The sequence below is a fragment of the Indicator indicator genome, chromosome 13, assembly GCF_027791375.1.
Source record: "Indicator indicator isolate 239-I01 chromosome 13, UM_Iind_1.1, whole genome shotgun sequence".
NCBI lineage: Eukaryota > Metazoa > Chordata > Aves > Piciformes > Indicatoridae > Indicator > Indicator indicator.
The window spans coordinates 22,243,527-22,269,276 of record NC_072022.1 but is presented as its reverse complement, the minus strand read 5'-3'; the positions used below and the strand labels follow the sequence as shown (position 1 = coordinate 22,269,276).

General features: G+C 42.5%; 1 protein-coding gene across 1 annotated transcript; it reads left to right on the top strand.

Moving 5' to 3' along the window:
- The first annotated feature begins 1,334 nt into the window (after positions 1-1,334).
- Positions 1,335-25,750, top strand: MFN1 (mitofusin 1). The gene is made up of 18 exons (XM_054386372.1): positions 1,335-1,365; positions 1,915-2,036; positions 2,808-2,943; positions 4,955-5,117; positions 5,727-5,851; positions 7,374-7,482; positions 10,593-10,700; positions 11,408-11,561; positions 11,688-11,755; positions 15,688-15,809; positions 17,327-17,453; positions 17,736-17,840; positions 19,364-19,466; positions 20,410-20,639; positions 21,139-21,294; positions 21,773-21,969; positions 23,149-23,283; positions 24,163-25,750. Exons 2-18 carry the CDS (start codon positions 1,922-1,924, stop codon positions 24,230-24,232), a joined length of 2,223 nt encoding a protein of 740 aa, XP_054242347.1. The 5' UTR covers positions 1,335-1,365; positions 1,915-1,921; the 3' UTR covers positions 24,233-25,750.

Genomic DNA, 25,750 nt, shown 5'->3' with positions numbered 1-25,750 from the left:
GAAACTCAAGCAGGGCATCAGCTTCCACATGGCCAGCATGCTAAAACAAGAACGATACTAAGCAGTAGAAAAAATAGGAAGAGTGGAGGCTGTGTAGAAGTTGGAAAGCTGAAAGGAATGACTGTACCTGCCAAGGACAGTTAAGTTGTTCCCATTGAAGGGAAGAGTTTAGTTTATTTATGTGAAGAATGTAGGTGGAAGGTCAGTGCTGTGACATTGCTGCTCTGAGGTGAACTGAGCAAGTGAATGGAGCTGGTCTGATACTTACAGAAACATTCAGTTGTTTTTAATCCTGTAGATTGAGCAATTCATCTCTGTCCTGAACGAGAGACGTTAACTAGTAATCAGAGCATGGCAATATTGATTTTATTTTTCTATAAAACACTCACTGTATATGAAACTTGGTGGTTGTTCTTTACGCTGACCTGCAAGATTCATCTTCTTGAGCAGCAATTCTACCTAGAAGCTATACAAAATCATGACTAGTACTTTGCATTTGGAAGTAATTTGTATTTCATTATTTGGTTTTCACACTTTGGAGACTTTAGGTTGTGTTGTGTGTTTCAGCTTCTTAGATGATGTTTGTTACTGGACAAAAGTTTCCACATTGACTTCAAAATGTTAAGTCCCACCAATTATTGCAAGAAATTAAAATACAGCAAATTGTAATTCTTAAATAACATGTTCTCTATAGTGCTTATCAAGTGTTGTTTATTTTAATTTTGTGGTTCTCATTTTCCTATGCTCTTGTAACAAATGTATAAATTAATGAGTGCTTTTTAACTCTCGGAAATACTTAGCATTTGTCGTTTTAGCTGACATTAAACCACCGTGCTGACAGTACGCAGAAATCCAGAGTCATGCTTCCTTGTCTTTGTTCTAGATCCCCATGGAAATGTTGAAAGGCTCAGAGGCCGAGTTTACCATTTGAGGTGCACAGGGGCAGACACCGCTCAAGCTCAGACGCCTCACAGGGCGTCACGCTGCACTCTGCGGTGCGCAGTGGCCTCTAGAAAAGCCAGAAAGGCGCATGCAGCGCAATGGCGATCGGTTCCTTATCCAGCTCCTCTGCCCGGGACAAGGGACAGCGGGCCGGGACGTGGGGGTATTTCCTGTCTCCATTTCACGATCAGCTGCGCCTGTCCCCCTTTGCCCTCGCTGAAGATGGCGGCCGTGCCCTCACCCGTGGGCCCTCAGTAAAGATGGTAGCCGCCCACCACAGGCGGATCCGGGGGCGAGGCGGAAGCGGAAGTGATGCTCGTCCCCGTCCCGGCGGCGGCGGGCCAGGAGAAGGCAGCGGCGGCGGGGAGGGCCCAGCCAGCGGCGCGGTAGTTGCTGGGTAACGGCGGAGCGAGCCGGGGCTCCGTAAGTGATGGGGGTGCAGGCAGGTAGGCAGGGCCGGGCCGCGGTCCTGTCCGCTAGCCATGCGGCCTGGCTCCTCGCCCTGTCTAGTAGCGCCGCGCCGACCTCGGGTCCTCGCCGTCCGCTCAGCGGCGGACTGTCGCCGCAGCACCTCCCCTGGGTAGCGGCGGGGGATGGGACGGCCAAGGGGGCAGCGGGCCTGTCCTCGCTGGGCTGAGGGGACAGCGCTGACCTCCAAGCAGTGGGGAGGTTGAGAGCCGCGTTTGAGGAGGGAAAGTCTCGTGTTTCGGGGACAGACGCACCGAGTCACTTTAAACCTGCCCTCGAGTTCCCTGAGCCGCTGTCGGCGCGTGTGGCCCGGGGAGGAGATAAGAGTTCGTCAGGGTGATAAAACCAGACCGAACTGAGCTTCTTGGTGTCTGTTGTGGTTTGGGGGTTTCTTTAGGGCTTTTAGGTTTGCCTTTTTTGAATGACGGGGTGAGAAGTGTCTGTCGCTTCGCGCACGCGGGCGTGCCGGGTGTTTTGGTCACTTTTATGTAACTTTCCTTGCAGTTGCACAATGGCAGAAGCTACGGTCTCTCCGCTGAAGCACTTTGTGCTCGCTAAAAAGACAATCACTGCCATCTTCGACCAGCTGCTGGACTATGTCACTGAGGGAGCAGCTTTTGTGGAAGGTTAGCTTTCATCTCACACACAGGGGTGGTGTGGGTTTGAGTGTGGTTTACAGCAGCCTTACCATATACGTTCTTCATTTGCTGTTGATTTAGTCAGCTAAGACTAGCAGGAATGCCCAGGATGGCTATGCCATTGAAAAGCTGATTGCATCCCTTGGGCTGGCCTGATTGCATCACTAGCCTCCTTTCCATGAGGGTGAGAGCTTAGACACTCCAGCACTTGTGGTTTCTTTTCATAGTGGAAGGTGAAACAGGTTCTGCCATTGTTCCATAGGAAAGTAGATCAACATGGTGTAATGCAAAGAGCCACTGGTTACGCCCTCAGAAGTTTTAGCAACGTAGAGGTGCCTGTGTTGCCACGTGGAGCAGGCTGCTCATCACCCCAGTGAGGTCTGCAGGGACAAGGCAGTCCAGTCTAGCTGGTGTGTCCCTGAGAGGTCCCAGCTTTCCTTTCTGAAGGAAGCAGGTGTTGCAGAAAGCAGGGCAGATCAGCACAGCCAGCTATGCTCGCAGAGTTATAGAATCCAGCAGTTAGGTTGTTGATTCTTCTGCAGTGATTTATGTCATCATTTCACAGGTGTTTATGGTGGAGCTGTCAAACGACATTAGTGTCTGTAGTGGGGTTTTGTTTGTTTTGTTTTCTTTCCACTGTATAATTAAAATTTACAAAGCTATTTCTTGGCATGTGGAGTACTGAAAACGTAGATGTTGTATGCTAGAGTGTGTGCTCTGTATGTGATTGCTTTCATATTACTCTTTTTCTATGTGTAGCAACATACAGGAACCCAGAGCTTGACCATGTAGCAACAGAAGATGAACTGGCAAAAATACAGGCATATAAACATAAGCTGGCAGTCATTGGTGAGGTGCTTTCACGGAGACACATGAAAGTGGCATTTTTTGGCAGGTAATAAACACAATTTCCAGAGCTTAATTAGGGTTTGTTTTTTGTTTGGTTGGTGTTTGTTTGCTTGCTTGTTTGGCTTGTTTTGTTTTTTTGTTTGGTTGGGGTTTTGTTTGCCTGTTTTGTTTTTTGTTTCTATCTTCCAGGGCTTAGTGTCCATATTTTTGTATGCATTGTGGTTTGCTTTTCAGTGAGAAATTTTGACTGAATCTTATCACTTGCAGTAAAAGTCTTGCATTCCAAACAGTGTGGCCATTCTGTTTCTATAATGATGAAAACCTGCCTTACTGAGTCTGAAGTTGGATGTAAAGTAGAGAAATCCATCTAAAAGGCTATGGTCGCAGTACTTTGAAATGTTTTCATGTACCTGATTAGTCTGGGGTCTGTTCATCCACTTTGCTTCAGGAAGATTGATTTTTCTGTGCTTAAATTGAAGTGTGTGGGGTTTTTTTTGTTTGTTTTTTTTTTTATTGGAGCATGAATCTTCATGTATTACTTCTCAAAATTCTGTAGTAGTATTGGAAAAATGTTTATAAGGTGATCTTGCCTTTACATTGCTAAAAATAGTTCAGTTATTTAAAGAGAAGCAATAAAAAGATTTGGGATAAAGGAGTTTTGTAATATCTCAGCCTGGATATTTCATAAAATTAAAAGTGGAGCGTGTTTACAAGCTGTGAGGTATGATAGAAGTTGCTTTGGCAAAGGGCAGGAGTTCAGAGCAGGAAAAAGAAAATTGAGTTCTCTGATATTGTGAACAAATTTATAAACTGCTATACAGGGAGCACTGAACTTTTTCTACAAGTAGCTCAAAAATGAGTAGTAGTCTCTGTAACTTCGTATGGTTGTGTAATAGTTAAACCTCAAATATTTGTGGGTGAGGGGTAGAGGTTTAGTGCAAAGTAGGACATGGCTGAGAACTTCAAATTCTTGCAGAATCAGCTAGTGACCAGTTCCTTTTAATTAACAGGGGTTTAGTTAATTTACCTCTCTCTTCCTTCTGAAATAAGGATAAAACAGAGTTCCATTATTAAAGACATTATTTGCCTTACAAGGATTGTGCACAAAAAAATTAATTTGAGAGTGTTTTGCATGCTGTTTCACATCTTACTCTAGGAATCTTCATTCATTTGAGATTATTAAATAGCTTTGAGCTGTCATTGCTGGCTGTTGTGAACATTCCCAGACAGCAGTTCTGTCAAATTTATCATAAGGCAGTAGTACAATGATCCTGGTTTTGCACCTCTTGAAGACTCTATCAGAAGCAGCAGTTCCTTTCTTACTGCTTCTCTTTCAAAAGACAGGCTGAGTTCCTAAAGTGGTAATTTCATGAACATTTTAAGGAGTCACTCTTGATTGCCACCATAGAGGGTGGTTTTTCCCTACTCCTATCACACAGCATTCTGCTCATGTCCTCGTCCAGCATCCCTGGAATTCCTTTAGCTTTGCTGTGAGCAGAAGGGTGGAATTGTTGCCTGATCAGAACATAATTCTTCCAAAAATGTTTTCAATCTGTTCTTTTCTACAGGACTGCTAGGGCTGGCACAAAGAAGAGGGCAGGCAGTCCTCATGTGTGAGACAGCCTGCTGTGATTTAGCCATTTTTTTAAAGTTGGTCTAAAAGATCGTGTTATGCTTTTTCTGGTGCAGCAAAGCTGAGTCAATATCTTTTACAAATTCCTTGCACAGGTTGGTGTATACCAGATAAAACATCCTCACCAGCACAGGTTGGGCTTGTTGAGCCAATGTGTGTTAGACAAATGAAAACTGGTGTTCTGGGTTGGATGGGCAGGGTTGATACCAAGAAAGATTTCTGGAGTTGCCGTTCAGATGAAGTTTTCCTGCACCCCTTATTCTTTTCTGGCAAGCTCTGCTGTACTAGCTTGAAGCTCTATCACGCAAAACAGCTTTCAGCATGAATGTGGTGCAGTTAAATGGGAGTGCATTCAGGTCAGGACAAAGGCAGGTATAATGCTGCTGTACTGTGCTCTGAGTGCTTTTATTTTCTATCCCTCTAGAACGAGCAGTGGGAAAAGTTCGGTCATTAACGCGATGCTGTGGGACAAGGTACTTCCTAGTGGGATTGGCCACACAACAAACTGCTTTCTTAGTGTGGAAGGGACAGATGGAGATAAGGCTTATCTTATGACAGAAGGATCAGATGAAAAGAAGAGTGTCAAGGTACGTTTTGTTTGAGTGATTTATGTTACTTTTCACAGCAAATATTTCTCAAAAGATCTGTCTTCTAACAACGATTGCAAGTCTAACCGAAGTATTTGTTTTGCATTCTTCGGTTGTTACTTAGGAGGGGATAACAAACAAATGAAAATAGTCTGCTTGGCAGTTTTTCATGGATGTTTTGAGAGACAGCTAGATTGTGTCTCACTATAGCAGGGCATATGTGGAGTGATTTGGTTTTGTAGGGCTGAGAGTAAGTCCTCTTCTTAAGGATTTGGAAGGTGCCTATCATTTAACTGCTCACACTGATACGTTAAACCTCTGAGGCAAATTCATGATGACACTCAGTGTCATGGACTCTAGCCCTGTGGAGAATACCACTTTGTGGCTTCAGAGAAATGCCTGTGTGAGTTTCAAGGCACACCTTATTGTTTAAATGCAGTTGAGTCTAAGAGCTGAAAACAAAAACTAGCAAATACTCTCCAGAAGGAAGTATGAACTCTGTCATCCTGTTCAACACAGGTCCTGTCAGTTTTGCTTGAGAACCAAATTTGGCTTCTTTACAGACTCGTTTGTGGTGCATATTCATGTTTGTCATTTCTTTCTTTATAGACAGTCAATCAGCTTGCTCATGCACTTCACATGGATAAAGATTTGAAAGCTGGCTGCCTTGTCCATGTCTTTTGGCCCAAGTCAAAGTGTGCCCTGCTGAGAGATGATTTGGTTTTAGTGGACAGGTATGTCTTCTGTTCTACCAAATATTTCCTTAAATAGATTAGCCTTTATAATGTTTACAAAAGAGACTTGTTTACTGAGCAGTTGTGTTTTGGTTGTTGAGTTGCAAAATTATTGAAAGTTGTCTTTTTGTCATTATTTTTGACAGTACACAGTTTGTTCTTTTCTATATACTGCTGCCTGTCACCACCCCACTGATTTTGGCCTTTTAATAGTTGGAACAGACAAGTGTCTTGTGATGGAGCTGAATAAGGGACTAGCTTTTGGCTGAGGATATTTCTGTCTTTAAAACAAACAGTATGGAAATGTGAATAGGGTTGTTGCAGCAACAACCTTTTGTCATTTCGTGTCTTTAAACGCTTCAGAGTGATCATATGAAGTGCAAGCAATCTGGACTTCATTTTTTTAAAGCTTCTGGTAAGAGTTGAAGTGCCAACATATCAAAGTAATGGGTGACCCCAACATGTAATTGTGGCTCTGTCAGCCTAATGTGTGAATCAATATAGATTGAATTTGAGAATAAGTCACTCGACTATGAATGAATTTAAGTGTGACGTTTTCATATCCAACAAAATAACCCCCGGAGTGCAAAATTACTGCATCTCTATTCTTGCACCTTTAAAATAACTGGGAGTGTGGCATTATTTTCCTGGGAGCAGACTCAGGTCCTGTGTTAGTCACAGGGAAAGCCAGCATGACCAGTTTGATGCACTGCTTGGCTTCTGAGCTCATGTAGTTGTGCTGTCTCCTTGGGGACGTGTGCGTGGCACAAGTGCGCTGGAAGCCCAGAAGGGATCCTTGCATAGGAATGATGTAAGGCATGGTTTGATCTGCACAGTCTGTTACTCAAGGTGAATCATAGAGTTGTTTTGGTTGGAAGGGACGTTTTAAGATGATCAAGTCTAATGTACAAGTAAAAAGTGAAATGTTGAAAAGTGAAAAGTGAAACTTCTCTCAGAAGTTTGGATTCTGAGAGAACAGATACTCGGAAGGAGAAAATAATATATTTACTGTTAAGTAGAGAAGATTTGAACCAACAGTAGCTGAAGTGTTGCATGCCTGTGTTCCACTTACTTTTTAAAAGCTGGCAGAACCATAGTTTTAACTAGTTTCTTATTAAATCTCTGCTTAGCTGGCATAATGTATTATTTTAGGCCTTTATTAATGGACTGTCCTTTTTGCTCAAAATCTGGATGTTGTACTATGGGGAGGGGGACTATTCTGTGAGATCATTTGTATTTCTAATAGACAACCTCTCACCTTTCTTGGCAATTCTGGTCTGCATACTTAGCCATCAGAAATTACATTTTGCTGGGAGCAGATAGTCCAGTGAGCAAGTGACTGATAAAATGGTAACTGGCGTTTGCTATGTTTGACTGAAGCTTGAGGTGGGCATCAACCTAAAGATATCTCTGCATCTTCTTACAACGCCCCTGTTCAATCCCACTCTATTTTGATCGGTTTATAAATACCAAATACTCCTTTGCTGTGTAAATACAAGTGTGTGTGTTTTGTTCTTAACAGCCCTGGCACAGATGTCACTACAGAACTGGACAGCTGGATCGACAAGTTCTGCTTAGATGCCGATGTGTTTGTCCTGGTTGCCAATTCTGAATCGACTCTCATGAACACGGTATGATGTGCAATGACAGTACTCCTTCAGTGAACTGTTCAGCAGTTCCATAACTGAAATGGCTTCTCTTAGACCTTTGCTGAAGCTCCCAAGAATCATTTGGCTTAGATCTTGTGAACAGGATTTAGGGATAGGAGGCAAGAAACACTGTATATCCTTCCTTAGGGAAAGGAGAACCAAGTTTCTTACCAGCTTTGGTTACTCTGGCTTGAGCGTTGAGTTTGTCCTTTCTGTCTCAGTTTCTTTTGACAAATGGGTGATGTAGTGGTCTTGCCTTACAGTTTGTTGATATTTGTCAACTGAAGGCACTTGTTTTATCAAAGAAATAAACTACAGACTGTTTCATATCCATAAGTTCAGTGAAATACACAAAGTGGGAGAAAGAAGTTTGATTTCTGTCTTGTTCCTCGTGTGTTTTCTCTCAGAAGAGGGTGAATTCCCTTGGTACACCTTGTGTTGAGGACAAGTGCTACAGGTTCTCCTCACTAGACTGTTTCTTCTAAAAAAGATGCTAGCAGCAAGTGCTCATGTTGCTTGGTTCTCTGCAACATGGAAGAGCTGAACACGTTTTAATACCTTTATTGCTTAAACCCTTGTCTCAAGAGAGAGAAGACCTCTGTGTACCTTACAGCCTATATGTGACTTGTGGAAGGAGACCGTGCAAGGTGGCCAGAGGGGCCGTTGTGACACTCAAAATACAATTCCAGTGACATAGTTTAATTTTGCAGTGATCTCCAGTTTTGACTAAGTACTGTGATTGCAGACAGTATCAAGATAAGGTTTCAAAGTTATCAGAAGTCTGACTCTCAGAATGCAGTGTAATGCTACTGAGAAATCTCTTGAAGACTTTCATTAAGCCTACTGTAGACAGATAAAATGCTCTAATTGTTCTGAGCATAGTTCTGGCTTGCAGTGTCTGAACTTTCTAATTATTGAGGCAATTTTTAATATAATAAAGAACTGAATGTACAAAAACAACATTTCCTTGCAGTCTAGCAAATTAGAGTAGCTTGGTAGAGATCTGAGTTAGAACATGAAATGAGTTTAAAGACATTACATTCCATCTTCTGAGCCGAATCCAGAGACTCAGACACAAAAGAGATGTGATTTAAAAAGGAAAAATAAACCTGACAACATCCAAGGGTGTAACTATGGGTTTGGTTTCTTCTTTATGTCACATAAGGGACACATACTGGCTTTTAGTATGGAGGGAGTCTAAAAGATGTTTACATTCTGTGCATACCATAGTTGGTTTGGGGTGTTTTTAATTAAAAATAAGAAGAAAAAAGCTTGGATTACAGTGAACATCTTATTGCTGTGTAGAAACACAGAAACAGTAGGGACCTGTGTGTCAGATTTCAGCTTGGTGTAATGAAGTAACAGAGAAAAGGCCAAACTTTATTTGGTTCCTTCATTTGCTCAGGAAACTGAACCACTTGAAACAACCTGACTGAGATAATAAATATGCAGGAAAGATGATTAGGCTGTACCTCTGCGGGGAAATTCTGTTAATTTTGTATTTGTCTGATCCTAAACACCCAGTCACAGAACTGCTGCTTTGCTTTTTAATGTGATTTTCGGCCAGTCTTTGCTCCTTGTTGGGCATAGCTGCAAGCTGACAAACAGAAATAGGTTAGCCTTGCAATTTGCTTCAAGCATTGAAGTCTTGCTGAGTTTTTTTTGGTTGCTCTGCCTATAATTCCTCACTTAATAGGAGCACCTTGTAATTATTAGAATCTGGAAATCACCAGTGTTCAGGGTGTGTATTGGAGGGGGCAGAAGTACATCTTATAAGTACACCTTTGGCTCAGTAAACAGCTCTCTTACCCTTTCTCCTTTCTAATTTTTTTCAGGCTGGCATCCACAGGTGAACTTGCCTTTAGCAATTAGAGCATTTGTGTTTTGCTTTGCATTGTGGCAAGTGATAATTTCTTTCGTCATCTGCACAAGTTTATCCTGCAGGTGAAGCATGTGATAACTGTGTTCTCACCCTCCTTAGGCACTATTTTTACCTCTTACCATAACAGGTTTGAGAATACTTGGCAGCTGCTACACAACCACAGATTTTGTTGGTTTTTTTTTCCTCATAATTGTGATTTTTCTAATATTCTCTCATAAATTCTCTTCAGGCAAAGTTCTTATTTCTGCAGCAGTCTTCTTGTTTACACATGCTTACTCCCTAGCTGATGGAGACAGCTCTCCAGTGTTGTGTCCAGAGTATGTGGCACTGCTGCAGACTCAGCAAGCTTTTGGCAGCTGTTTCAGCTGTGCTGAGCAGGGATTCACTCCATCATGATTTAACCATTATGGCAATGGAAACTGCATGACAGGCAGAGGCAAGGGACCTAAACATGTTTTCAAATACCTGCTTGTCTTATTTTTAAAATTAAAACATTCAGCAATGACTTTTCCTGTGGCTCAAGCCATGCAGCCTCATATAAAGTGTGACCTGTCTGTAGTTCAAGCTGATGTTGCCTAGCTGAAGAATATAGTTAAAGGATGTTTTTTCTGGATATTGAAAGCAGACTTGACAGGGTGAACAGGAGTATCTTGGAAGTTCAGAAAAGGAAGACTTCATAGTTTTAGACAGGTGTCTCACTTACAAAACCAAAATGAGCAGATAGTGGTGTCTTGTGTGTTCTTTTTCCCTTCCTCTCTCCCCCAACAATATTTTGAGTGTCATACAGTTGCAAACAAAAATAATAGAGGGCTAGAAGTACTAAAGGAGATAAATCTTGGTGATAGTAAAGTGAGAGAAGGAAAAAGGAAAGACTGTGAATGATGTGGTAGACTTACAGAAAAGGCAAACTTTATTTTCCAGTGGTTTCTAAAGTATTCTGGAAGTTTTCTTCATTTGTATTTGTACCTATTTTTAGAGAAGCTTGCCTTGTCTTTAGTTTTTAGCACTGACATCAGTTTTAAGACGGTTAATGACTTCTGAACTATCATAAGTCTTTTATGTTGGGTATCTGTGGTTTTTAATACTAATGAATTCTTTTCAATAAACTTTGTAAGAACTGGACTAACTTCAGAAGCTGTTAGAGAAGAAAAGAATGCATGACTCTGGTTTGGGTGTCTGGGAAGTTTGCTGTTTGTGATTTCTTTCTTAGGAAAAACACTTCTTCCATAAAGTGAACGAACGACTTTCCAAGCCAAACATCTTCATCTTGAATAATAGATGGGATGCCTCAGCATCAGAACCAGAATACATGGAAGATGTGAGTGTCTTGATGGCTCTTGTTTGGATTGATCTTTTGAAAAAACCCAGATATGTAAAGAACAGGTCTCCATGTGCATAGCAGCATGCTAAGTTGATGATGCCTAGGTGATACAGTTATTAGTTATTAATATATGTGAAAATGCCAGCTTTGTTTTATTGATAAAAGGATAAGTTACTTAGGCAGAAAATGGAAATAACTTATTCCTTGTTCAGAGTAAAAACCACACTGCAATCTCAACTACAATATGTGCAGGTGGGTAACACAATGGGAAGGCCCTTTAGAACCTTTTTCCTCCAGTTGAGCCTGTTTTAAATCTCTGTCTGACCTTTTCTGTCTGCAGCCTGAGGGTGCAGATTATACATATTTGTGCATAGAGGAGCTGGCAAAGGGCAGCATTAGATGGCAACAGTTCAGTGTTACCATCTCTTGCAGTGATTCTTTCTTAGCTGTGTGTGGGGAATGAAGCAGTTACCCAGTAACTGACTGACTCCTCTGACTTACATAAATACAGGCTGCTGTAGAGAAAGTGCTGTTGCTTCCAGGGCTGTTGAAATGGTTAACAGCAGCTGCTATATCAGTAGGGTTAGAAGGCATCTGCTACCTAAGGGAACTGTCTTCTGACCCCTTCTTCTGACTCTGACTTTCTGATTTGCTGATGGCTCAATTTTTGCATTTGTCTCACGAGCTTTTTGCCTTTTCCTCAGGTGCGCAGGCAGCACATGGAGCGCTGCTTGACTTTTCTAGTTGATGAGCTCAAAGTTATTGATCCTGTAGAAGCAAGGAATCGCATCTTTTTTGTTTCAGCAAAAGAAGTTCTGAGTGCCAGGAGACAGAAGGCCCAAGGAATGCCAGAGGGTGGTGTGTAGGAACTCTTGATTTTCCTCAAATACAGAAAAACGTCATAAGCCCTGATAAATAAAATTTATTTAAGATACTCCTGCTGTGAGGTATTGCTCTCTCCCTTATGGTCTGTATGTTTCACAGGTGGAGCACTTGCTGAAGGATTTCAAACAAGATTGCAGGAGTTTCAACATTTTGAGCAGATATTTGAGGTATTTATGATGGGCTTTGTAGACTGCCTGGTTTTTTATGCAAAGGTTGCTTTTGCTTATGCTGAGGTTAATTTTACTGAACATTATCCCTGTTAAGAAGTGGAGGTATATAAGGTACTCAAACTGTATAACAGCTTTGCCTTATCTCTGGGCTCTCTTCATCTATTCTCAGGTAGTTGTTGGAAAAAGAAGTGTTACTCAGTGAGGGGAAATGACCAAAACTGGACTCTTAGCTCATGTGTTGAGAATCCAGTCTGCATATAGTCTATACAAAACCAGGTGATGCTCTTGGGAAGGGGTATATCACTTGGAACCATGAGCTGGTGAAATATTTGGTGTATAGTAAGCTTGCTTTTGTTCTGAAATTGTAGCTTTTTGATTATTGTAATTCAGGACACAAAGAGTGAGAAATTCTGTTTCACCAATGTAAATGGAAGTATTTACTTGCATTTTCAAAGCCAGAGTTTTGAAATTATCACCATTATCTACCTCTTAGCTCTGATACTCTGAACACTAACACTGTTTTTCATCCTTGTTGCTGTGCAGAATCTGTCCTTCACCCTCAGTCTTACCTGTATTCATATTTGGAGTTTACAGTTTCTTCAGAGGATGGACTGGCCAGAGAATTGAGTATTTGTTTGTGAGAAGATCCATTTGTCTTACTGAATTTGATAACTCTTAATTAATTATAGCCATTCTTGGATATGGCAACAAAAGCCAAGTCTGTGACAGCACTGAGTGGCCTTAAAACAACTTTTTTCCCCCCTCTTTCACCTTACCTGTTTTATTTGTTGCATGCCTTGTGACTCCAACAGCAAGAGTAGATTCTGTAGTGTTTTTCCCTGCTCAGCTTTGTTTCATCCTGAAGTCATAATGAACAGCTTTGAATAGAAGTGTGATCACATCACTTCAAGAGCATGACAACATGAGCTAAATTAAGATTGCCAAAGCAATTTAAATTTTGAGTATCTGATATTGCAGCCTCTTTCATGTTCAGGTTTTGTAGGAAATTTCTAAGGCATCTTACTTGCTTTTAAAGCAAGGGTGATACTTAAAAGGTTCACAGGTCTGAAATCTTCATACCTACTAATCAAATTACTGTCACTTGAGCTGATAAAGTAACTGACTGACATCAGCATACTATTGTTCATCAGTTATGTTTAGCAGCACTGGGCTATACTAGCTCATGTGTTACTGAAGAATATTGTAGATCAGGTAGAATTTTCTCTCTTCAGCCTGAGAAGGAAATCCTAGTTGGTGCCATGCTTTATGCACTGCTACACCAAATTCAGATGCTCTGTTGCTGTGAGTACAGCCTAAGCACTTCTGGCTCAAGTGCTTTGCATTTACTGTTTCCTGACAGAGGAGCTGCAGGTCCCAGGACTCTTGGATTACAACTCCAGTCTGTGACAGGGGAGGGATGAGAGCACAGATGCTTCTGTCTGTCCTTGTCACACACTGACCCCTTCCCTGCTTCACTCTGTCTTGCCTTTAGCAACTTCTCCCTGTTCAGGTTCCCTGCTCAGACTTCCCAAACATCTCTCATGCTCTTTTGTCCAGTTCACATCTCTAAGGTATCTTGTCACCCCATTTATAAACCTGTCATATGTTCCATGTTCCTACTGGCTACATCTGCTGGGTTTGCTCCTCCTGGATTCTCTCACCCTGCTTTAGTCTTCACCAAAATTGGGCAGTTACTTCCCCTTTTCTATGTGGACTGAGAAAAGGAACCATTACTTCTCCAGTACTTCCACATTCATGACTTTAGTATCAGTTCCCTGATGGGAAAGCTTGTTCATCCCAGGACTGGTAGGAGTTCAGTATAGTTAGAGTCTTAGAAAATAACCTAGGAACAACCCATCAGTGCTAGTTTGCTGTGATATGGGGAAAACTGAGACCATTTTTGAAAGCTTTCTAACTACATTTATCTTGTACACTCTTGTGTGAGAGTAAAAGGCATTCCAAACATGGGTATTACACGTTTTTGTGCAAAGCACAGGGGGGTTTATTGTTCCTAAAAGAAAACCTGGTCCACGCATTACTAGACATGCTTGTAAACAGTGCTGAAATTAAGGTCTTAGAGATTCAGGTAGTAGCTTTTAAAAGTCATGTTGCTATGTATGTCAGCTGCATTACAGCAAAGGAAAGAGAAAGATCTGCAGCCTTAAAGGAAAGGGTTGAACTAGTGGATCAGTTCTGAATTTTTTATATTGTGGAACAGCTGAAGCAGTCTGTGTCTTGCTTCTGAAAATGCAGTGAGATACACAGAAGTGCCTCATCAAAACAGCAGAGAAGTGCATGCACAGTGCACTCTGTGCAGTAGGCCTTGGTGGATATTCTACCTAAAACCGACCCCCACTGTGCCTCAGACTGTAGTGTTTGCCAAGTTTCTTCAAAAACTGGTAAAAGAAGTGGTGTGTGGAGGAGGAAAGCAGGGTGGAATAGTAATTCTGGCTGTAAAATGGAGTGAATAACAGAGCCCAATTAGTATGCTACTGCAGAGTCCTTCCCTAGCACTGCATGGGAATGTAGTAAGCTGGGGGCTTAAAGGCTACCTTGCTGTACTGGAAGTGGGCTGGAAGGTAACTGGTTGGTTACACTCTTGAAACTGACCCTTTCCCTTTGTTTCAGTAAACAACTTATTTACAGACTAACAGCAGAATTGCTGCTGTCCCCATCTTACCTCTCCCAGTTGTCTAACTAACCTTTGTGTTTCTCCTAGTGCTCTAACTTGGATTTTCTGATTGTGTTGTGAGTGACTGTCCTCCTTTTACCTACTGCATACTAATGTTGGGAAGACTCTTTCCTCTGTGTCTAGCTCTTACAATGTGCTGATATTTATGAAACTCTGGCCTTTCATTGCTGATTTCTAGATCTGCTTCATCGAGGAACAGGGAATACATTTTACCCTTTTTTGTTTGTTTTATTTTAATTATTATTTTTAGACAGCTGAGATTTGTTCCTACAGCATATGCTAAGGTCACAGGCAGGTCTTTCAAAAGCAGCCCAAACCTGTTTGTGCTATGAGAGGAGCATCCCCAGGTTGAGAACAATTTCAAAACCCCATAGATAGGCTATAAGCAAACTAGCTGCTTGCTTTCTTTCCCTCAAACGCAGATGTTGCTACTATGTGGTGGCTCAGTGTAGGCTGAATTCTGAAAGCATTTAATTGGCTGAGGATGTGCAGTTGCTTGGGGGGAAAAAAAAAATCAAAGTCTTAATTTATGGCTTTATAAATGGTTTGGTTTTGCCCAAATTGAATGTTTGCATAGCTCTTCAGTCAGCATCCTGTAGATTCTGAATCGCTCTGCAGTATTCAGAATTGAAGATTGATTAGAAATTCTTTAGAGCATTCTCTACTCTTTCATTTAACATTTCAATAGTCTGCAAATAAGCTAATATTCTAAGGTCTGCTTAACGACTTTTTTCATCCTATGAGATAATCCTTGTTTCTTCTAATTGTATTTTGTTCCTGGATGGACATGAGTGTGTCTAATTTTATTGACAGAACTGCTTCTCAAAACTAATAATCTTTATTGTGAGAAAACTCAAAGTTAGGCAATATTGCCAGCAGTCACATTAGACATTTAGAATTCCAAAAGCAGAGTTTGGAAAATTATCTGAAGAACTAGGTTTATCTTATGTATTCCTTTGAGTTTTCTTTTTTTTTCCTTTTACTGATTTCTTTTAGAAGAATAAGAAACCTATGCACATTACTGTGAATGAACACGAAGGTGCAGATTTGCTGCTTACAGACTCGTTTGAGATTTCAGTTCTGTTCTCTCTTAATTTCTGTATACTTTCTCCCTTTTTTATTTCCCATTGGTTTTAAGTTCATGGTAAAATGAGCAGCATGTGCTTTCTGACAGTGAAATTCCTGACTCTGTTGGCATGGAATTGCAGTAATGTGTTGTGGCTTGGGCCCCTCGCAGGAGTGTATCTCGCAGTCAGCCGTGAAAACCAAGTTTGAGCAGCACACTATCAGAGCTAAACAGATAATAGACACTGTGAAAGACATTATGGACGCCATAAACGTGGCAGCAGCAGAGAAAAGGTAGGTGAAGGTTGGAGGGCTGGTTGGCTTTGGTTTATCCAGATCCTCTAAGGAGCCATTTGTGTGCTGGTGATTTTCTTGGGCCACTATGGACTTGAAAACTCATTTTTCTCACTTGGTAAGAGACAGACAATTTCTCTGGAGTGTCTTACTACTGTTCACTTGCACCTCTCAGTCTTGACCTTGACCTGTGAGTCCTGTGTAGGGACCTTGGTTTACTTGTCACTCTTTGTTACTGTGTTGGTTATAAAGGCAGTCTGTGAGGTTTTGTTGTTGGGGCTTTTGGGGTTTTTGTTTGTTTGTTTTCTGATAATTTAAAGTTTTTCTAGCTGTATCCAGCATTTCAGAGGTGGTGTTTGGGCCTGCTTTACCTAAGTTGTTATGAACAGTAACACTGACAAAACACTTGGGAGGACTTAGATACTTTAATTTGCAAGGGGTTAGAATACTGTTGAGGGATGGAGAAGAGCCCAAGCTAACAGAAACTTGGCCTCTGGCCCTTTCCAGATTGTATCCTTAAATATCTTTATTCTCTCATGGCTCATGTAATCCTGTTTTAGGATTTAGTGCTAATGACAGCAGCTCAGGTAGTCTGTCTGATATTCTTTGAGGTTTGCGTATGGATGGGTTTTTTGTTTTGTCATGACCTCTTGTCTGTCTTGTACATGGTGAAGCTGCTGTCACATTGAATTCTTTCCATCCATCTCCTTTCTGTGTCTGTTAATGGTGTGTCTTTGTTTTCAGCAGACTCCACTGTGCCTGTCAAACACACTCATCCTCCTGAAAGTCTCAGCTTTTACAAACTCTGTGTTGCCATACTAACTTGTCTCGTTGTCAGATCCTGTGAAAACTTGATAGGAAATGTTGGAAAATACTCTGATGTTCTACTTCTTTCTGTCAGTCAACCTGCCAGAACTTGTGTAGTGACCCCTCTGAATCTGAATTGGCTGTTTGATGTTTCTGCTGACCCTTCAAGTGATATCTGCTTTAGATTTTAAGCAATTTTTACTGAAGTGATAGGTTGAGGACTTCTGAAAAGAGTTGTTTGTGACGAGGTTGATTTCTGCTGCCTCCCTTTTGCTTTGGAGGGTCATCAGACCCATGTCACTGTTAAGGAATAGTTGAGTGGTGCTGGTGAGCAGCAGTAGGATAGTTTGATCAGATTTAGCCTTTTTTAATTATTATTTATTTTATTTTAAAATGAGGATAGACAAAAATATTCAAGGCCCCTGGTTTCCCCCACCATTTTTACTTGTAATTATGTACTCCAAATGCTGGTTTTGTAACTACATCAAAAGGCAGTGATTTGAGGTACATTTGATTGGTGCAACCTCTACATGTGCCTGGAAGTTTTAACACCTGTACTGCAGCCAGGCTGAAGCAGTTGCTCTGCTTTGTTGAGCCAGTGTCACTTTGGGTTGTTTTTGGCTGGTCAGTAAACCATCAGCCAGGTGGTCCTTGCCTGGTTACTGGGAGAATACCTGCTGGTGATGGTGGCTTCCTTTCTGCTCTGTTAGAGTCCATTCAATGGAGGAGCGAGAAGATCAGAAGGACAGGCTGGACTTCGTTCGGAATCAGCTGAACATTTTGACAGAAGATACTAAGGAAAAGATCAAACGTGTCACTGAGGAAGTAGAAAATAAAGTGAGTAATGGCACTGTGAAAAATCTCCCTGATTCAAGTGTTGCCTCTTCTGTCAGGGAGCTCCTTTATGTTCCCACCCATCTCGTGAAGTACGTTTGAAGTGTCTGGTGCAGTCCTTTCCCGGTGTTAAAAAAAACAAAGGAAATAAACCCTTCACAATGGCTGTCCTTCTGACTGGTGGGTAACGACTGGAACAGAACATGGCTCACAGCAGTGCTCTGTTGACACTTTGGATGGAAAAAGTAGGAGGAACATTTTAATGTATTTACCACATCCTTCCAGGTCTCCTCTGCCATGACCGATGAGATTTGCCGACTTTCGGTTTTAGTGGATGAATTTTATTCTGATTTTCACCCCTCTCCACAAGTACTGAAGCTCTACAAGGCAGTAAGTTTTCTTGTGGTGTTTGAAGCCAGGTTCTTTGTCTTTCCTTTAATGTCTTCTTCTGTATTTTCATTGCACTTTATGTGACACTTCACGTAAGCATTGCAGGATTTTTCTTTCTGACATGTGTGCGTCTGTCTACCAAAAACTGGAAAAGGTTGAAGATATTACAGAATCCCAGAATGGTAGGGGCTGGAAGGGACCTCGAAAGATCATCTAGTCCAGCCCCCCTGCCAGAGCAGGATCACCTCTGCCAGATGATGCAGGAACACATCCAGGCAGGTCTTGAATATCTCCAGAGAGGGAGACTCCACAACCTCCCTGGGCAGCCTGTTCCAGTATTCTGTCACCATCACAGTGAAAAAAACTTCTTCCTCCTGTTTCCGTGGAACTTCCTATGCCTCAAATTCCACCCATTGCCCCTTGTCCTGTCATTGGGCATCACCCAGAAGAGCCTGGCTCCATCCTCTTGGTGCTCACCCTTTACATATTTATAAACATTAATGAGGTCACCCCTTAGTCTCCTCCAAGCCGAAGAGCCCCAGCTCCCTCTGTCTCTCCTCGTAAGGATGATCTTCCACTCCTGTCATCACTTTTGTGGCTCTCTGCTGGACTCTTTCAAGCAGTTCTCTGTCCTTCTTGAACCAAGGGGCCAAGAACAGCACATTGCTCTTGTGGCCAAGTAGGCCAATGCCATTCTGGGGTGTTTTAGAAGGGTGGTGGTCAGTAGGTGGAGAGAGGTTCTCCTCCCCCCTCTACTCTGCCCTGATGAGGCTGCATCTGGAATATTGTGTCCAGTTCTGGGCCCCTCAGTTCAAGGAGGACTGAGCACATTGCTCTTGTGAGCATATTTTCTGCTTTCTCTTTGGAAAGAAACTAGTTTCTATTTCAACCCTGTTTTTATTACTGAAACTGACATTCTGATTTGTGCTCTTCACTTCTGGTAAATAAAAGACCTTACATAAACAATTTTCACTACTCCTAAAATGAAATAGATCCAAAAATAAAATAAGCTTGCAAATAGCTAACACTTTATGGAGTGTTTTATTGATTTTTAGGAAAAAAAAAAAAGTGCAGTTTTTATTAAACTTCTGTAAATTCTTCCTCAAATGTAGTGTTTTAAAGGAGCGTGCACCTCTAAGTGTTCACCTCTTAGACTTTACTGCTGCTCAGTGAGTGCTGTGAGGTTTATCTTTGGGGAGAGCAGTGAAATTGGCTCCCACAAATGCCAGCAGTAAAGGCAGGGCAGCCTGGTGGTGATATGCCAGCTTAGTGAACGTAAAAGGCACATGGAAAAGCCTTTCATAACTGCAGTCCTGGAGAAATCTTTCCTGTGGCACTTCGATGAGGCTTGGTATTTCCATGGTAACATTCTTTTCTTCCCACTGTAAATAAGAATGTAACTATCTCTGCTCTGTGCAATGTAATGGATAACCAAATAGAAACTGAGGAGTGTCTGTTCTTTATGATAGGAATTGAGTAGTTAAATACAAATTGAAGAGTGTCTGTTCTTTATGATACTTCAGGAGCTGAACAAACATATAGAAGATGGTTTGGGAAGGAACCTGGCTGATCGTTGCTCCAGTGAAGTCAATCAGTCAATGCATCAGTCACAGCAGGAGATGATTGGTAAGATGAGGAAGGAGCACTGTAGAGACTTTTTTAATTTAGATGAAGACAATTTCAGAAATCTTACTTTTAAAAGAATTTTCTTTCTGATCGTGACTTAACATTAGCACTGTGAAATGATAAAGGAGAAGCCATCCCCAGTGTCTGGTCAGCTTAGTAGCCTCCCTCTGATATTGGCAAGTAGCAGCTGCCTGGGGAGAGGAGCAGTGAACCAGGGTAAATGTAGTAATCCTTCCTTGATCTAGGGACCTCTGAGCCAAGAGACTGCATCTGGGTTAATGACTTAAGCAAGTAGCAATGGACCTGTCCTCTGGGAACTTGTCTAATGCTTTTATAAACCCATTTAAACTTTGGGCTTCTACAACAGACAGGTGAAATACACCAACTGTTAGGTAATGTTTTTGCAGTATAATCCTCTCCATAGGTCCCTCCACATTTTGACTGCAAACCAGGAGTTTAATGAAGTATTTGTGCACTCCATTTTTTTCTTTAATAAGTACTAACTCTACACATATCCATACTTTATGCATATCCATATCTCTCTGTTGATCTGCTTCTGATAATAAAAAGATTCAGAGCAAGGTCATGGAATTATGGGAAGCCTTTTTTCAAGTCATGAAATGATGTTTCCTAAGAACATCTTTTTCTTAGACCAGCCTTATCCTCTGACCATAAATAGAGGTCTTCCAGTTAATTTGACTTTTTTTTTTTTCACAGTACTTTCTCTGAGTTCATTTTGCATGACTGTTATCTTTCATCAGAGCAAGAAATTGCCTCCTCTGGTGGTACTGATAAACTTCCCACTGATTTTCCAAATCAATGAATTGGTCAGTTTAGATTCTCATGGTTCACAAATTGGCTCAGCAGTGCAAGGATGCTACTTGTGAATATGCTGCAAAGCTTTTAACCTTAACTCATCTTTACTGTTCTGTTTGATTTCTAGAAAATCTGAAACCTTTGTTGCCTTCTGGTGCTCAGAATCAGCTCCACTTGCTAATTCCGTGCAGGAAGTTTGACCTTAGCTATGATCTCAACTGTCACAGTCTGTGTGCAGATTTTCAAGAGGATATCATGTTCCACTTTTCCTTGGGGTGGACTTCGCTTGTAAACCGTTTCTTGGGTCCTAAACAAGCTCAGAAAGTGCTGTTGGGACTGGCAGATCCAAACATACAAGTGAGTGCCTCAGAGGCTGACATGAAGGTGCCTTGTTTTACCTTGATGAGAATATCTTGGGTTTTATTGTATTTGCCTTGACTGTTTGCATACTTGTTGCATTCTTGCCCCCAGTCCCTTCATGTGATATATCTTTGTTGAGGATTGTTTTTATTGGATTATATTCAGGGTTAGAATGGAACAAAAAAAACCTTCCCTAAACATTCTGCAACTATTACCTGAGTTTTGTTTTCCTTTGGATTGAGCCCTTTGGGTAACCTTTTCATCTGTAACTTCTAGATGCTTACAGCAGGGCCAGTCCTGCATGGGACCCTTTTTCTAACCCAGTCCCTTGTTGGGTAAGGAAATGTCAAAACCTCAGGAGCATTGTTCAGATTTCTGCGCTGAAGAGTTTCCTATAAGCAAATCAAACCCTGAATGTATGAAAATAAAAGAAAAGCAGCCTGCTGTGTAGTTCCCTAATGCTTGTTAATCAGGCTGCCATATTCTGCTCTTCTAGATCCCTGGTCCTTTAGCTACCACCCCATCTGCTGCCAGCCTGCCTGCCTTAACTCCAGAGAGCGTCCCACAGGATGATTTTGTGGTTCCTTTGGTCATGAGCTTAGCTTCACTGACGTCCCGGACCTCCATGAGCATCATCGTGGTTGGCGGAGTGGCAAGTAGTATAGCAACGTTCACTCTACACGAAGGGGGGGCACAGCCTGAGCTGGGCTTTCCTCTTTGGGGTGCCACATGAAGCATGGAACAGCTGGTAACACTGGGCTGGATGAGTGCTGGGAAGTACACTGCAATCAGTTTGTACTGAGAAAATGAGTCTAAGCTGGACATGCTGTCTAGGCCGTATGTCTGTGTTTGGTTCCTAAATTAAAGGGTGATTTGGTGGTGCCTCGTTCAGTCTGGATTTGGTGGGAGCTTTGCTTTTTCATGAAAAGCAGTGAGGCTTCTGTTCTCCGTGCTGCTGGAGTGCCAGCTCATTTGAATACAGCTGCACTGCTCTGCAATAATAACCATCCATTTTCTTAAAACTGGTCTGGTGAAAGGGCCATGAAGATGATTAAAAATGGGTGGAATTAGATTTTTATTCTGTAGGAGCAATTTACTTAAGCTAATTAAGACTCTTCTTTTTTTTTCAGATTTGGAGAACAGTAGGCTGGAAACTCATCTCTGTGTCCTTAAGCATGTATGGGCTGTTGTATCTGTATGAGAGGCTCACCTGGACCACTAGAGCAAAAGAGAGAGCCTTTAAGCAGCAGTTTGTCAACTATGCTACTGAAAAACTGCAGATGATCGTCAGTCTTACAAGTGCTAATTGCAGCCATCAGGTGCAACAGTGAGTATCACTCTGCTGTTTCCCCTCACTAGTGTCAGCATGGTGCTGTGGAGTTCTAGGAGTGAGGACTGGCTGTACAGGGTGTGGGAAGGCAGCTTTAGTGTCCTGGGGCATCTCTTATGAGGGAGTTTCAGAGGCCAATATGTGTGTCTCTCTGTGCACATGTAGTCTGAGATGTAGGCTTTCGTTGCCCAGCACTTTACTGTGAAGACTTGGGAGTTTGCTTGGTTCCAGCAGAGGCTGAATTGATGCTTTTAAATTGGCATTGAATCAGCCCTTTAATGGTGGTGAGGATTTGTGCACTGCAGAAGAGGAGCTTAAGAGCTTTGTCTGAACTGTTCCATATTTTTGTATGTCTTTTCCTCGAATGCTTTTCCCCCTGTCTCTGCAAAGTAATGTCTGGGTGATTGTCTTCCTCAGCCTCTCCTGTTGAAACTGTTTTGATTATTATTTCAGAAAATTAGGCCTGCTAAATGAGACCTCTAACCCCCAGGGTGCAGAACACCTCTCCTGTGTAGCCCAGGGAATACTTTACTAATACAAAGTTCAGCTTCAGCAGAGGAAAGAGAATCATCCCTGTGTCCAGCAGCTGTGTGTCTCTGTGAGGACATGGAAGAGCTGGACTCAAACCAAGGCTCCAGTGAGGTGAAGTAGAGAGGAGAGGAGATGGGAGAGCCTGGTTGCTGGCCCCAGGGTGGTAATGGGTAGTTTGGGTTTTTTTGTCCTTTGTGTAAGGAGGAGTCTTGGAACTCAGGATGGAAGAATGTGGCTGAAGATGCAAGTAGGATTGGTGGCCTCGCCAAGTCCGGGGCACTCTTCACCCTGCAGGGTGCTTGTGTCCCATGAGCACTCAGCATGGCCTGGGGAGCCCTTGGCTGCTCCAGCACCTGTGCTGTCAGAGGCCCCATCTCAGACTTGTACTTCTTGCTGCCCAATCAAAAATTGCCAGACACAACGTTGGCATAGACTGAGGTGCACTTTGTGTGTTTCAAGCTTCTTTTTTTAACACCAAACCTCACACAATTCTCCTGCTTTCTGCTATTCTATAATCCCTCAGCAGCTGGAGTCTCTGATTGCTGTGTCCTACTGCACACTGCAATGTCATGAGGTTTTTATTTGCATTTCTTTTTGTGGCAGAGGCTTCTGTGAACCCTGATTACAGACTTATGTTCCCTTTAGGGAAATGGCCACTACCTTTGCTCGGCTCTGTCAGCAGGTGGATATTACCCAGAAGAACCTGGAGACAGAAATTGCCAGGCTTTCCAAAGAGATAGATCAGCTGGAGAACATACAGAGCAGCTCCAAGCAGCTACGGTAAGCCTGGGTGTGACTGGCCACAAGCAATTCAGCGTGGTTGGTGCTTGCTGTTGCTTACAAGTCGAGAAGAGGTAGGCAGGGCTGCAGAAGGGCGTGCAGCAGAACCTGTTTACTTGCAACTGAACAGCTCTGGTTAAGGTAAATGAGCGTGTGCTTCTACCTAGGTGAATGAGCAAAGCTCCAAAAGTACTTCCTGGACCATCTTTACCTTTTTATTGTATGGGAGAGATGGCTTTCTCAAGAATTATGACCTTCTGTAGGTGAATTAGGCTGGCACCTTCCCAAGGAACCCTCCCCATCGGGCATCCCAGAGCAGCTGTACTCAGAGTTATTCAGTGCAGTGTTCTTTTGTAGTGCCAGCTGTAGGTGCTTACAGAAGGGAAATTTCCAGTACTTGGTGGCCTGGGGACTTAGGAGCAGCATCAGCCTCTTCCGTGCTCTTTTCCCCCTGCTGTAAACCCGCCCTGGCTGTGGGCTGCCCCTTGGCCCTCGGGTGTTGAAGACCACAGTCGGACGGAGGTCTAGCCCCTCAGTGTGCACCCCATGGCATGGTGTGCCCCTCTGTGTGAGGAACCCTGATGGATGCCCTCTGTGCAACTGCAGAACCTCTCCCAGGTTAAGCACTGAAAGGAAAGGCCAGAACCAGGGAGGTCCCGGGTGGACCCTACACAGCCTTTGGGGAGGAGACTTAAGGCAGACAGATGTCTGGCAGCATTCTGCCACCTTGTCCCATTCTTGCAACCTCAGAGGGTCTAACCAGAACACATCCTCAGTTTTTCTTAGTGCTCTGGGTTTCAGGACTAGAAATGAACAGTGATGTTGATTGTGCAGTGTTCCTGCACAGAAGTAACTGCCTTGCTTTTGTTTGTTCTGCAGCAATAAAGCTGTTCACCTGGAGAACGAGCTGGATCGCTTCACAAAGCAATTTCTTCAAAAGAGTAAATAGAGCCTCCTGGCCACCTTCCCTGGGGATTCTTTCTAGGACAAAGTAGAAAATTTTACAGATGATGCTTCTCCTCTGTGGAGTCACATGAAATGATTTCTATTTTACGTGTTACTTTGATTTACACTTGTTAATTATTGTAAAACTTGGATTCTGACGGTGAGCCCTACTGAAGAGCTGTGGTACTCTGAGTGTTATGTTGGTTTTGCAGATTTTGGGTTACAAATTACCTTCAAACACTAAATTTCTTTGGGCGCTTGGCAATAAACCCCCAAATCCTTATCGGTTTTTGTTAGTATTTAGCAGTGGTGAGTCTCACTTCCTGGCATCCAGGAGTTTACACAGGGAGAGAGAGCTTAGCACAGTTATCACTGTCTCCTGCTTTCAGTTGCTTAGGAATTAGCCAGGGAGGGAGGATGCTTTTCTACATGTCTGTGTCTTTGTTTAATGAACTCTAGCATGGGAAAATGGCTCCTGACTTCTGAAAGCAAATGGGATTGTGCTGGGCAGCAGTTCCTCATCTACAAATGGAAGTGAAAGATGGTAACAGACTGCAGAGCATTCACTAATGGAGTGCGGTAGGCTCTGGTTTCCACTCTTGCTACCACACTGGGACAAGATGGCACTGTTGAAGTAAAAATAAACCTATTTCAACAAGCTTTTTAGATTTCTTGCAGTTGTTCTAGTGATGAAATGGTCATTTGCCCGTGAGAGCAAGAACCCACCTTCAGGTGAGCTGCAGGTGTCACTGCCACCATGCTAGTGTCCAGGCAGAGGGGTGTGTGCTGAGCATATGGCCTTGCCTCAAGTTTTCCAGGTTGGGCCGGGAAGCTTTGGGTGTCAGGCTTGAGTTACTACTGCTTGCTTCCCAGAGCAGAGAGGCTGGGTTTGACACTTCTTACTCATGCAATATCCTGAGCAGTCCCTTGGTTCTGCTATAGACCAGTTGTCTTCTAGGTGAGACCTAAGGGTGCTGGAGTTTACCTCTGCTCACCTCCAGCAATGCAAAGCCTCTTTTTAAACAAAACCTTTTTGCTGTTGCCATCTACAATCATTTAACACCTGCTTTTTCTAACTAGACTTTTTAAAAGTAACTTATTTTAAAAGAGAGTCTTTTCAGAGTATTTATATATTTTTATGGAAGCAGTAACCCAACTAAATGAAATACTCAGCTTTAGGCTGTGGGGACTCACTGTTTTCAGTAAACAAGGGCTATCTTCAAAGGTAATAACAGATGAAAAATGTAATGCCAGAGGCAGGTAATTGTTTGAAGAGTAGGAAGGCTGTTTTCACCACACTGTATTTTGGTCGTTGTTCCTGAACGTGCCAGAGCAAGCATGGCTCTCCTGGACCTTTGTGTAGCAATGTGCATGTGGAGTCTCAAGGGTTTGGAGGCCAACTGTGAAACACAAAACTGAGTGACAGCCCAGGCTTTGTGTATGTGAGGTTACAGATGTGTATTAATGCTCCTCTGCTGGAGCATTTTCATGGATGTTGTATAAAGATAAAACTTTACCTGCA